The sequence below is a fragment of the Hypanus sabinus genome, chromosome 10, assembly GCF_030144855.1.
Source record: "Hypanus sabinus isolate sHypSab1 chromosome 10, sHypSab1.hap1, whole genome shotgun sequence".
In the NCBI taxonomy this organism is placed as follows: Eukaryota; Metazoa; Chordata; class Chondrichthyes; order Myliobatiformes; family Dasyatidae; genus Hypanus; species Hypanus sabinus.
Window position 1 is genome coordinate 121,766,265 of NC_082715.1, and position 14,484 is coordinate 121,780,748.

The following is a 14,484-nucleotide window of genomic DNA, read 5'->3' on the forward strand; positions in this document are numbered from 1 at the left end:
ATAATAGACCCTCTTGCTAATAATTCCATCTTTTTTAACATTAAATAATTAGAATTGTCCAGTTATGTGAATTTTGCAACATCAATAATGCTGCTAAATGGGAATTTAGTGCTTTAAAAATTGATTCACCAAATCATTTATATTGCAACTTCAAAGAGTCAATTGTACTCACACTTTGGAACCCAATGGAAAGCTTAAATTAGGTCCTTTAAACTGCTGATCACTGGATGTCCTGAGTGTAAGATTATCCCTTAATAAGCTTAATATTACATGACTGCAAATATTGATTTCACATTGGTTTGTTAATCGGATAAGATTAATGATTCAAGTTTTCAAGGGGGTTGCACTTTTAATTTTCTTTTACAATTTATCTGAACTTCATTATTCTTGCTTCAACCAGAAGTAAATTAAATCTTATCAGCCTGCCAAAACTCTATGGAGCATCCTCCTCCACAGATCTTCAGTGACTCTGCTGATGGCTCCTGTTCTGCATGTTAGCAATTCAGCCCCACTCACAACTTGGTTTGAGGTTTGCACTGACACATGGTAGATTATACACACCCCTCTGAACTGCCGGATGCTGACCGACATGAAGAATAAGATGAATTTCTATGACAACATTAGTTTCATGGGCACAGGTTATCTTATGAATACCTTAATTAGAACAGAGAACAGCACTGAACAGGAGGAGGCCCTTTGGCGATCATGACGCCAAGTGAAACTAATCCCATCTGCTTGCCCTCCATTCCTTTCATGTTCATGTGCCTCTTAAACACCAGTATTGTGCCTGCTTCCATCACCACTCTTGACAATGTATTCCAAGCACGTACAACTCTGTGTAAAGAAAAACACCTGCCCAGCACATCTCATAAATAAAACACACCTCACTTTATCTGCATCCTTTCCTGTATGTCCTCACAGCTGTCTCTTTCAGGTCCAGCTTTACCCCTGCCCTCAGAAAGCAGATCAGCACCACACTGATGAATATTGATGAAAGATGATAATAGATGTTCAGGTCCTACAAGATACTGTTGTGTTCCTGATGCCTTCACCTCTCTGCTGTTCAGGCTAATCATTTACTATTAAATTTATTGACATGGCATCTACAGGTCTTGGTTTGGGGGTGGGAGGGGAGACATTAAATATGATGAAGTTACATATACAGTGTGGTCACCTGATCAAGATTTAAAAATGTAATTTTCACAAAATGGTTTCACACAGTACTCAAAGAATATATTTTGAAATAATTCATTTTATTCCGACAGGATAAAAGGCAACAGCAATTCATTTCTTTTATTGCTACAGAGCTTGCCCAAGGTACTTAAAAAGAGACCTATTCCAGCTTAGCTTTCCCAGACTATACTGCTTCCCTTTATACATGATTGGTAGACAGGAGCAGTGGGCTGGAGTTCAAACAAGGATAATTGATAAGCAAGAAAAACAAAATGATAGAAATGTTCAGCACACGTCAGTAGTTTGACATTTCAGGTACAGGCTGTTCCCTGAAACTTTATACCTGGGAAAAGACGATGGGATAATGAATTTGCTGAGTAATTCCAGCATCAGTAGTCTGTTTAAAAATCAAGGCCCTAACACAGAACCTTTCAAAAACATCATCAGATTTTTACCTCGGTAATTATGTAAGTTCTCTTAGCTTTGTGCTGAATGTTATAGATTTTTATGCATTCAACTACTAAAGTATGCAACAAGTTGATCTTACAACATTTAATGGCAGGTCAAATTAACATTTGAGAAATAGTCACTCTAAGGAAATGTGTAACTATTGGCAGTAAATCTGATCAACCTCTGAATCCAGATAATATGAGCTCTGAAGGTTGGTCTCATCCAAGAAACTTGGTCCCTTTTCAGATAAGATTATGATAGACCATACGTGAAAGGCAGACTGGTAAAGAACCATTTATTTACATAGTCAGGGTACATAGTAGCCATTGTACATAGAAATAAATCCAGAGCAGAGAAAGAAGGGCTGTTAGGCTGCATGCTCCAACACTTGGGTTAATTTTCAGAGCCCCTTTCAGAAAAAAGGACAGTCGGGAAATTTATGAGTGGCGCACATTAAAATAACGAGTTTGTAAAAGCAGCAGACAAGTGTTCACAATAGTAACACTTGCTTCCAATCTGTCTCTTTATACAAGTTCAATGGTAACATCAAGAGGACATAAAAAAGGGAAACAAAAATGCTGTTCTGGCCTTTTAGTGCACAGCAGAGATGCATCAATGGCTGATACAAAATACCACAATGTCAAGTGGATTAAAACACATACTTCTCCTGTATGACTCAATCTCCTCTTCATTTTTTTGCAATCTCTTTATATAGCCTGTTCTTTCTAGGAAGTCTCAGATACAAGGCATGATATAAAATGCTGACTTTTTGATAGCTAGTACATTTAATACTGGACCTTTTAGATTCCTGTGGGGTGTAAAATCCAAAACTGACCAGCAACAATTCAAAGCCTGGAGATCAAAACTAATTTGCAAACTTAAGCTGGGAGAAAGGGCATAAGATCACAAACCACAGAAAATGCTGCAAATACTTGACAGCTCAAGTCCACTTCCACTTGAAATGTTAACTGTTTCTCTTTTCATTGAGAGCATTTCTGTTTTATTTCAGATTTCCAGCATCTGCAGTTTTAAAAAAAAAATTATTTTCTGGGTATAATCATGATTAAATCAATGGTGCTGAAACTTCTCTCAATTCTTTGCTTATTCAGTGATCCACCTTAAGAGTGTAAAATTAAATGGGAAAATGCTTAATTTAGGAAAAACAAGATGTGTGGTTTTTGGCTTTCATTCCACAAAGCTTCCTACAATCTGTTTTTAAATCAAGCTCAAGATAATACTGAGGTCAGTCTACAAGGTATGCATTGTACACCTACCGCAATTGTACATGGTTGAAGTAATCGAGGATCGACACCCCAACAATGAGAAGCTACCAAAATGCACCATTAATTCCATGAGCCTTAGAAATAGAGTGTGGGATCAGTAAATTAACCCTCCAGTTTAAAATGTCAAATGTAGAAAGCAAATTAGTTTAAAGTAGAATATGCATTGTCAAGCAGCCGCAGGTTTCACTGTAGGATTTTGCTGAGTAACCTGACCAGTTAATCTGTTTGAATAGGGAGGAACAACAGTTTGCAAAGATGGTGTCTATTTTAAATGTATTAAGTGAAGGCACAAAGGAAATTGACTAAAATGAAACATGAAATGTTAAACTGCACTGTGTTCTGTATAACACTGACTTGAATTCTTGCAACTTAAAATTTCAGAATAAACACTGAAATTCTCTGAACTTATTTCATACAGTGATACACCAGAGTGGCAAGCATGCATAAATGGCTTCCACATTTGCCTCCATGACAAGCAATTTATTGTTTGAATGGGGTACAAACTGAATTTCTTTTTTTCTAGAAGCCCATCCGTCTGAGGGAAAAAGCTTCCCTTCGGAGCTCAACTCAAACTCAGTCTAAAAGTTAAAATATGCATCAGTTTCCACAAAATCCCCATTCTCTCTCTCTCACACGGCCTTCCCCTACCTCACAAACTCAAAGGAAGTATGAACTAGTTGTTTTTTTTTGTTTGTTGTTTTGGCCCTGATTCTTAAAAGTACAAAATAATTCTGTAAGTACAATATATCCCAGATCTGATTAAAGAATATATCAAATTAGCATTGTTGAGGAGAGCAACTGCTTCAAATAAACTCCTTAAAAACTAACTATTGAATGGTTGGTGAGCTTTCACACCTTCCTTAGCTTTTTCTTTGGTCGCTGATTGAAAACAGGAGAAGATGCCATTAGACTGTCAGGCGAGTGAGATATATAGCTGCCATCAGAGCCAGCAGTGTTTGGAGTTTGTGGGATGCCAGAGTCACTCATGGCAGACATTGGTTCTTCAAACACATCGTTGCCCAAAACACCGTGAGGAGGACCGTTGCCTTCTTCATTCTCTTGAGGCTCCATTTTAACTTGAGTTAGGTTCCACAGAGGAGAGCTGCTAACCTCAGGGCCTGAAGGAAGAAGCAAATCAAAATTAAACTAGATTTTAACAAAAAAAATTATCTCCACCTAGACAGTTGTAGCCAGGGAACTACATGTAATGACTTCTTTTTCTGCTCTCTGCATCATCTGCAAAACTAAGAATTTTATTGTTCATTCATGCAGCTATACCAACCACTTGTATTTCATATCTGAATCCTTTAATCCAAGTATTTATTTTTATATTTCCATCTTTTCATTAAATGTATCAGCCCCATTATTCAGTAGACTCAAAACATTAACTGTTCTCTTTCCATAATGCTATCTGATCTGCTTAGTTTTTCTACCCTTTTCTGTTTTTATTTCAGATTTCCATAATCTGTTCATTTTTCTTAATTTCAACCCATTCTTTGCCTTTTTGCCCTCTCTTGTTTACTTCAAGGTCACCAATTCTTTTATTTTAAACACCAGAACTATTGCAGTTATGCATGGTAGCTACACATACATATACTTCCCTGCTTTGCAAATCTCTGTGTTCATGAAGATAATTTATTCCTCTTATTTTCAGTGTTTTGCTATACCATTCAAATCTTTGAAAGATGTTTTTATTTTGTCCCAATTCACCTGCATTTTAGACAAAAATAAAACTCTAAAAGCACTAATTAAGCCACACTACAATTATTATTTTGGTGTGTCTGCAGATTCATTCCAAAAACCTAACCCATTTCCCTTGTACTGACAGTACTAGAGTGAATCACGGGTTTTCAGCAATCATCTCCAAGATCACAGGGATTTCATTCCAATTATAGTAGCATTCAACTACTGTGAATATGGCCCTTATCTCCTACATAACGTTCATCAGGGATTTTTGCGTCATTCTCTGTAAGATTATTTACTGAAGTCTTTATCTTGTGGTACTGCTGCACATGACTTTCAGGAAGAAGGGCTATATCCAGAATACAGTAAAACTGAAAATTCCCTATGCAACTATATGGAAATTCCAGTGCGCTGGGATTTGGCTCACAAGGAGATATTTACTTCCTCCTTTCCAATTCATCCTGGTCCTTATTCTCATTTCCTTTTAGGTTAATAAGGTCTTCATTTGCTGTGTTCTCTTTATATTTACTGGAAATTTTATTATGATACTGTAGCGATGTACTACATACAGAGCTAGAGACGACACGCAGTCGGTAAGTCATTTCGAGACTAGTTTATTCAAACTTCGCAGCGCTGGCATTTAACACCTAGCGCCAGAGGTCAGACGTCAGAGGTGCATTACCAAAGTCTCTTCCCGCGCGCTGGCTATTTGTGAGCCGGTTCGCCTGCGCAGAAAGTGGGTCGCCACATAACCACTCCCCCCCAGAACAGGCGAGACACCCCCCAATGTCCACAGTCTGGATCAGCCTCTGTTTGGGAGGTCTGCCTCTGCGCCGCAGTGCCTGAACCTCGACCGGCTGTGCCGTCTACATGGGCTGGTTTGAGTCCGTCCATTGTGAAAACCTCCTCTTTTCCCCCAATGTCCAAAACGTACGTGGACCCATTGTTGTTGATCACCTTGAACGGCCCCTCGTACGGCTGCTGTAGCGGTGCCCAGTATCCGCCCCTTCGTACAAACACAAACTTACAGTTCTGCAAGTCTTTGGGTACATGGGTCCGGGTCCATCCATGCTGTGAAGTCGGTACGGGGGCCAGGTTGCCGAGCCTCTCGTGTAGTCTGTCCAGGACTGCTGCAGGTTCTTCCTCTTGCCCCCTTGGGGCTGGTATGAACTCTCCTGGGATGGCCAGGGGTGCGCCGTACACCAACTCTGCCAACGAGGCGTGCAGATCCTCTTTGGGCACTGTGTAAACTCCAAGCAGGACCAAGGGAAGCTCGTCCACCCAGTTAAGTCCTCTCAGGTCCTCTCATGAGAGCCGACTTCAAGTGACAGTGGAAACGTTCCACTAGTCCGTTCGACTGTGGGTGGTAGGCAGTAGTGTGGTGTAGCTGTGTTCCCAACAGGCTGGCCACAGGCTGGAGGTGAACTGGGCACCTCTGTCGGAGGTCATGTGGGCCGGTACCCCGAAGCGTGCTACCCAGGTTGTAATCAGTGCTTGGGCGCAGGAATTGGCAGATGTGTCGGTGAGCGGGACTGCCTCTGGCCATCTCGTGAACCAGTCTACCATAGTCAGGAGGTACCGCGCTCCTCGGGACACTGGTAGGGGGCCCACGATATCCACATGAATATGGTCAAACCTCCGGTGGGTGGGTTCGAACTGCTGTGGCGGGGCTTTAGTGTGCCGCTGCACCTTGGCTGTTTGGCACTGCACGCACGTTCTGGCCCATTCACTGACCTGCTTGTGAAGTCTGTGCCACGTGAACTTGCTGGAGACCAGCCGGACTGTTGTCCTGATAAATGGGTGTGCCAAACCGTGTATGGAGTCGAAAACCCACTGTCTCCAGGCTGCCTGGACAATGGGGCAAGGTTGGCTGGTAGCCACGTCGCACAGGAGGGTCCTCTCACCTGGGCCTACGAGAAAGTCCTGCAGCTGAAAACCCGAGACTGCGGTCCTGTAGCTGAGCATCTGATTGTCTGCCTGCTGCGCCTCCGCCAGTGCTGCATAGTCCACCCCCAGGGACAGGGCCTGGACAGCTGGTCTGGAGAGTGTGTCCGCCACGATGTTGTCCTTTCCTGAGACATGCTGGATGTCCGTCGTGTACTCGGAGATGTAGGACAGATGTGACTGCTGGCGAGCCAACCAGCAATCGGACACCTTCGTGAACGCAAAGGCCAACAGTTTGTGGTCCGTGAACGCGGTGAACGGCCTGCCTTCTAAGAAGTACCTGAAATGCCGGATTGTTGGATACAGTGACAACAGCTCCCGGTCAAAAGTACTGTACTTGAGTTCGGGTGATTATAGGTGCTTGCTGAAGAACGCCAAGGATTGCCAGCACCCCACCGACTGCTGTGTTGGATGCGTCCACCGTGAGTGCAGTCGGAACGTCCGTTCTGGGGTGCACCAGCATCGCGGCATGTGGCAAGGCTTCCTTGGCTTTAACGAAAGTGGTCGCGGCCTCCTCGTCCCAAGTAATGTCCTTGCCTTTACCCAACATCAGGGTGTACAAAGGGCACATGATACGGGCTGCTGAGGGGAGGAAACGGTGGAAGAGGTTCACCATACCAACGAACTCCTGTAGGTCTTTGACCTTGTTGGGCTGGGCAAAGTGGCAGATCGCGTCTACCTTGGCGGGCAGAGGTGTTGCCCCGTCTTTGGTAATCCTGTGGCCCAGGAAGTCAATGGTATTGAGACCGAACTGGCATTTGGCCGGGTTGACTGTGAGGCTGAAATCACTCAGCAGGGAGTAGAGCTGGCAGAGGTGGGACAGATGCTCCTGGCGACAACTGCTGGCTATAATGATGTCGTCCAAATAGATCAACACAAAGTCCAGGTCGTAACCCACCGCATCCATTAGCCACTGGAATGTCTGTTAGGCATTTTTCAGGCCAAATGGCATTCGGAGGAACTCGAACAGGCTGAACGTGGTGATAAATGCTGTTTTGGGGATGTCTTCAGGGTGCACCGGGATTTGATGGTAACTTCGGACAAGGTCTACTTTGGAAAAGATTCTTGCCCCATGCAGGTTTGCTGCAAAGTCCTGTATGCGCGGCACGGGGTAGCGGTCTGGAGTTGTAGCCTCGTTCAGTCTGCGGTAGTTGCCGCATGGTCTCCAAATCCCGGCTGCTTTGGGCACCATGTGCAGGGCAGAGGCCCATGGGCTGTCGGACCTCTGTACAATCCCCAATTCCTCCATCCTCGAACTCCTCCTTCACCAGACGGAGCTTTTCCGGGGGCAGCCTTTGTGCGCGGGTGTGGAGGGATGGTCCCTTGGTCGGGATGTGGTGCTGAACCCTGTGTCTGGGCATGGCTGCCGTGAACTGCTGTGCCAGAATCGATGGAAAGTCCGCCAGGATTCTGGTGAATTCGTTGTCCGACAGCGTGATGGAATCCAGGTGTGGGGCCGGTAACTTGGCTTCACCCAGGGAGAACGTCTGGAAAGTCTCGGGATGTACCAGTCTTTTCCCTTGCAAGTCGACCAGCAGGCTGTGAGCTCGCAAGAAGTCTGCCCCCAGGAGTGGTTAGGCCTCCGCGGACAGTGTGAAGTCCCACGTAAACCGGTTGGCGCCAAACTGCAGCTGCACTGTGCGGGTGTCGTAGGTCCGTTGTTGCAGTTTGCAGTCCTCAGGGTGGGTCCTAGCTTCCTGTTGCGGGTGTCGTACCCCTTTGGGGGCAAGACGCTGATTTCCACTCCGGTGTCGACCAAGCAGCAGCGTCCCGACTGTTTGTCCCAGACGTACAAGAGGTTGTCCTGGTGGCCAGCCGCCATAGTCATTAGTGGTAGCTGGCCCTTGCAGGGCAGGCGACAATGGCAGGCTTTTGTGCCCCACCGCTGGTGTAGAAACACCACTGTTCACTGGCCTTCTCACTCCTGCCTGTGTTGTGTGCGCACCCCCCTGCCAGGCCTGGTCTGGTCTGCTGTTGGGCGCGTGGCCTGGTAATCTGACCGATGGACGTCACGCTCTCCCTCTTGGCTTTCCACAGCACATCTGCCCGGGCCGCCATCATCTGGGGGTCGCTGAAATCTGCGTCAGCCAGCAGCAGATGTATGTCCTCGGGCAGTTGCTCTAGGAACGCTTGCTCAAACATGAGGCAGGGCTTGTGTCCATCAGCCAGGGCCAGCATCTTGTTCATCAATGCTGACGGCAGCCTGTCTCCCAATCCGTCCAGGTGAAGCAGGCGGGCACCTCGTTCATGCAGTGAGAGGCCAAAGGTCCCAATGAGCAGCGCTTCGAATGCTTCATATTTGCCTTCTTCCGGGGGCAACTGTATGAAATCCGCAACCTGGGCGGCCGTCTCCTGGTCAAGGGCGCTCACCACGTGATAGCAACACGTGGAATCAGAAGATATCTGCCGAATTTGGAACTGGGCTTCTGCTTGGCTAAACCACACGCGTGGTCGCAGCGTCCAGAAATTCGTCAGTTTTAGCGAAACTGCATGAACAGATGAAGAGTCGGTCATCTTTGGTCCAAATCCCGTTTGGACCATCGGGGTCACCAACGTAGCGACGTACTACATACAGAGCTAGAGACAACACGCAGTCGGTAAGTCGTTTCGAGGCTAGTTTATTCAAACTTTGTGGCGCTGGCATTTAATCCCTAGCGGCCGCCCTCTCCGAGCGGAAATGTCATCAGAGGTGCATTACCAAAGTCTCTCCCTGCACGCTGGCTATTTGTGAGCCAGTTCACCTGCGCAGAAAGTGGGTCACCACAATACTATGCAACATAAAAAGTGAGTTATAAACATGTTGGGTTAATAATAAACAACATCAAATCACCTGGAAAATCTGCTGGTCCCACACTTACCAAAGACCCGATGCTGGATTATTTAAGCTTTAATGTTTTATTTTCGCTGTGGCAGCATTCTAGTTTCTGACCCTCTATATATAGAGTGTATGTGTATATTGGGTGCCTGACTTTTGCACAGTACTATAGAAATTTAAGTATGGGACTGTACTACATTGCATTGTACATCTTACATTGCACTGAGAAGCTAAAGTCAGATGTATCAGTATTACAGTGGAGTAAAGGGAATTGCACAGCTATGAGAGAGGAGTAGGCCAGAATTGATTGGAAAAGAACACTGGCAGGGATGATGACAGAGCAACAATGGCTGGAATTTCTGGAAGCAATTTGGAAGACACAGGATATATACATCTCAAACAGGAAGAAGGATTTTAAAGGAAAGACGACACAGACATGGCTAACAAGATAAATCAATGCCAACATAAAAGCCAAAGAGAGGGCATATAATAGAACAAAAATTAGTGGGAAGTCAGAGGACTGGGAAGCTTTTAAAAATCACCAAAAGGCAACTAACAAAGTCATTAAGATAAAGATAGAATATGAAAGTAAGCTAACCAGTAATATTAACAAGGATACCAAAAATTTCTTCAGCTACATAAGGTGTAAAAGACAGGCATGAATGGATATCAGACCACTGGAAAACGATGCTGGAGACGTAGTAATGAGACACAATGAAATAGTGGACACACTGAATAAGTCTTCACTGTGGAAGAGACTAGCAGCATGGTATAAGTTCCAGGTGTCAGGGGGCATAAAGTGTATGAAGTTGCCATAACTTGAAAGAAGTTTCTTGGGTAACTGAAAGGTCTGAAGGTAGATAAGTCACCTGAACCAGATAGTGTACAGCCTAGAGTCCTGAAAGAGGTGGCTGAAGAGATCAAGGAGACATTAATAATGATCTTTCAAGAATCATTAGACCTGGAATCATTCTGGAAGACTGGAAAATTACATATGTCACCACTCTTCAAGAAGGGAAAGAGACAGATGAAAGGAAACTATAGGCCAGTTAGTCTGATCTCAGTGGTTGGGAAGATGTTGGAGTCCATTATTAAGGATGAGGTCTCAGGGTACTAGGAGACATGTGATAAAATAGGCTGTAGTCAGCATGGTTTCCTCAAGAGAAAATCTTGCCTACAAATCTGTTGGAATTCTTTGTAGTAACAAGCAGGATAGACAAAGGAGAATCGGTTGATGTTGTGTACTTGGATATTCAGAAGGCCTTTGACAAGGTTCCACATATGAAGCTGCTGAATAAGCATTGAGCCCATGGCATTACAGGAAAAATCCTAGCATGGATAAAGCAGTGGCTGATTGGCAGAAGGCAAAGAGCAGAAATAAAGGAAGCCTTTTATGTTGAGCTGCTGGAGACTAGTGGTGTTCCACAAGGGTATGTGTTGGGACAAATTATTTTTATGTTATATGTCAATGATTTGGATGATGGAATTGATGGATGTGAAGACAGGTGGAGGGGTAGGCAATTTTGAGGAAATGGAGAGGCTACTGAAGGATTTAGTCAGATTAGGAGAATGGGCAAAGAAATGGCAGATGGAATACAGTGTCAGGAAGTATATGGTTATGCACTTCGGTAGAAGAAATGAAAGGACTATTTTCTAAATGGAGATAAAATACAAAAAAACTAGGATGCAAAGGGATTGAGAGTCTTGTACAGGATTTCCTAAAGGTTAATTTGCAGGTCGAGTATGTGGTGAGGAAGGTAAATGCAATATTAGCATTCATTTCAAGAAGACTAGAATATAAAAGCAAGGATGTAATACTGAAGCTTTATAAAGCACTGGTGAGGTCTCACTTGGAGTATTATGAACAGGTTTGGGCCTTTATCTTAGAAAGGATGTGCTGTAACTGGTGAGGGTTCAAAGAGGTTCACAAAAATGATTCCAGGATTGAATGGTTTGCCATATGAAGAGCGATTGATGGCTCTGGGCCTGTATTCACTAGAATTCAGAATAATGAGAGATGACCTCATTGGAACCTATCGAATGGTGAAAGGCAAACACGAGAAAATATGCAGATGCTGGAAATTCAAGCAACACACACAAAATGCTGGTGGAACACAGCAGGCCAGGCAGCATCTATAGGGAGAAGCACTGCCGACGTTTCGGGCCGAGATGCGGCCTGGCCTGCTGTGTTCTACCAGCATTTTGTGTATGTTGAATGGTGAAAGACCTTGATAGAGTGGATGTAGAGAGGAGAGGATGCTTTCTATGGTGGGAGAGTCTAAGAACAGAGGACACAACCTCAGAATAGAGGGGCATCCTTTTAGAACAGAGATGAGGAGGAATTTCTTTAGCCAGAGAGTGGTGAATCTGTGGAATTATTTACCACAGGCAGCTGTGGAGGCCAAGTCTTTATGTATATTTAAGGCAGAGGTTGATATCTTGATTGGTCTGGGCATGAAGGGATATTGGGCAGGAGATTGGGGCTGAGGAAAATTGGACCAGCCATGATGAAATTGCAGGGCAGACTCAATGGGCCAAATGACTGAATTCTGCTACTATATCTAATGGTCTTATGGTACTGATGCCACAATGAAAAAACAAATAACATGACGCATGTGAGTGATGATAAACATGATTCTGATTATGGGTCACTATTGTGGGCTGAGAGTGGGAAGAGGCAGGGAGAAGGAATCATGTTTGGGAAAAGAGGAAGGGAGAGATGAAGGAGCAGAAAGAACCAAAGAGATTTTCTATAATGATCAATAAACCAATTGTTTGGATCAAATGACCTGACCTCATGTCTCAGGACTGGGTGTGTTTGCACTGACGCTACTCCCTGCCCCTGGTAATCCTTCTCTATTACCTGTCCCACACCATTCTCAACATCCTTTGCTCCTGTCAGTTTACAAACTCACTCTCCACTCTACATTGACAAATACAATACTGTATAAAAGTCTTAGTCACCCGAGCTATATACATGTACCTAAGATTTTCGCACAAGACCAATTTTATAGTATGGTATGAAGAGGGAATTGCATCATTCAGAAGTGCCACCTTTAAGATAATGCATGTCAGTGAATATTGAAGAACCCCAATAATGTCTATGCAGCTCTCACCTTGGAATCTTTCAATCAACTAAAGTTCAATGACTGGCTCTTCAGCTCACTCTGATACATGAAAGCCTGTTTTTTTTAAATGGCCTGCCACATTTGCCTCCACTTTAAAATAATTAATGCCAGCTAAGCTTCATGATGAATACCATTTCACCTGCAAGTCTGTCAGGGTCATCTACTTTATCTGGTGCTTCTGGTGGGGCCTCCTCGACATCGGTGAGACCTGAAGTAGATTTGGGGACACCTGTCGAGCACCTTCGCTCATCTGTAAAAAGCAGGATTACCTGGTGGCAAACAATTTCAATTCCAATCCCCATTCTGACAAAGGGTCCATGGCTTCTTTTACTGCCATAATGAGGCCACTCTCAGACTGGAGCAGCAAAACTTCATATTCCCTCTGGGTAGCCTCCAACTTGGTGGCATGCATATCAAATTTGTCTAACCTGGTAATTTCTCCCCCTCTGTACCCTGTTTGTCTTATTATATTCCCCATTCTCATTACTCTTTTACTTCTTCTCTTCCCTACCTATCACCTCTCTGCTGCCCTCCTCCTCCTTCCCTTTCTCCCAAGATCCACTCCCATCCCCTATCAGATTCCTTCTTCTTCAGCCCTTTATCTTTTCCATCTATTACCTCCCAACTTCTCATTTCAACCCTCCCACCCACCTACCTTCCCTCTCACCTATCACCTTCCAGTTTGTACTCCTTCCCCTCTCCCCACTTTCTTATTCTGGCTTCTTTCCCCTTCCTTTCCAGTCCTCATGAAATGTCTTGGCCTGAAACAATGACTCTTTATTCCTTTCCATAGATGCTGCCTGACCTGCTGAGTTCCTCCAGCATTTTGTGTGTGCTATTCTCATTCTACTGCCTCTTTAAAATACTCAATGAACATTTTAGAAAAAAAGGAAAAACACAAAATTCAAAAAGGAACAGCTGACGCTGGCCTTCAAGGTATCTGACAACCTAGCAAAGAAAAATGGCAGAATTTCTCTTCACCTGATGTCTGAGGAGATGCATCAACCTCCAGTGCAGCAGTATAACGTTCATGAGCCTGTGCCAGAACTCCAAGCTGCAAGGCCTGCTCGCCTGTGGAAAGGTCAGGCTCATTCTCTTCATTGATGGGGAAAGCAATGTCACTGATAGGTTCCTCCTTTATCTTCAGTGGCTTGGTATCCTCAGCAGACGCCTTCTCTGGGCTAACCAGCTTTTCATACTCTTCAGCCAGTTGCTTGCTCACCTGTAGACAAGAAGTACATAGTATATACAAACCCAGACAGGTGACAATGTGCGTATCAGGCAAATTGTCCTAGAAAGGCAATATAAATGGTGAACACGTCTTTTTAATATTTCATACATCATGCTGGAAGATGCTTGCCAATTATTTTAACTAGTTAACAGAGCAATAACAGGATTTTTGTTTTACAGATATATAACAGAAATCATTCCATCTGGATGAATCACCGCTTGGCATTGCAATTGCTTTCCCTGAGATTGCAGGAAACTGTAGTTAATTGTGAACAGAGCCTAGCACATCAAGAAAACCAGCCTCACCTCCATGGACCACGTCTACATTTCTCACTGCCTCGGAACAGCAGCCAACATAATCCGAGGCCTCTCTCATTCCAGACATTCTCTCTTCACCCCCCCCCCCACCCCCAGCAGGCAGAAGGTATAAAAGCTCGAAAGCACCTACCACCAGGCTCAAGGGCAACTTCCATACCACTGTAATAAAAATACTGAACAGATCTCTTTTACAAGAGGATGGACTCTTGACCTCACAATCTACCTTGACATGGCCATACACCTTATTGTCTGCCAGCACTGAACTTTCCCTGTAACCGAACACTATACTCAGAGCTTTGTTATTGTTGTTCTCTTGTATCGCCTTGATGTATATTGTGGGCCTATGCATAACAATGTCCTTCAGTGAATCTTGGTACACGTGATGATAGCAAACCAAACTTTATAAGCTAAAACAGCATAAGAAATGGGAGTGGACTATACTATCTCAAGCATACACTGC

At 44.3% G+C, this 14,484-nt stretch overlaps 1 protein-coding gene across 1 annotated transcript in view; it reads right to left on the bottom strand.

Annotated features, from left to right (window-relative positions):
- Window positions 1-1,238: 1,238 nt before the first annotated feature.
- Window positions 1,239-14,484, bottom strand: part of supt7l (SPT7 like, STAGA complex subunit gamma) — a 54,904-nt gene continuing 41,658 nt past the window's right edge. Inside the window, exons 4-5 of the mRNA XM_059982811.1 lie at window positions 13,458-13,698; window positions 1,239-4,024 (exon numbers count right to left, since the gene is read on the bottom strand). Coding sequence (XP_059838794.1) covers window positions 3,756-4,024; window positions 13,458-13,698 — 510 coding nt within the window. The 3' untranslated portion in view covers window positions 1,239-3,755. The remainder of the gene's footprint in view (window positions 4,025-13,457; window positions 13,699-14,484) is intronic.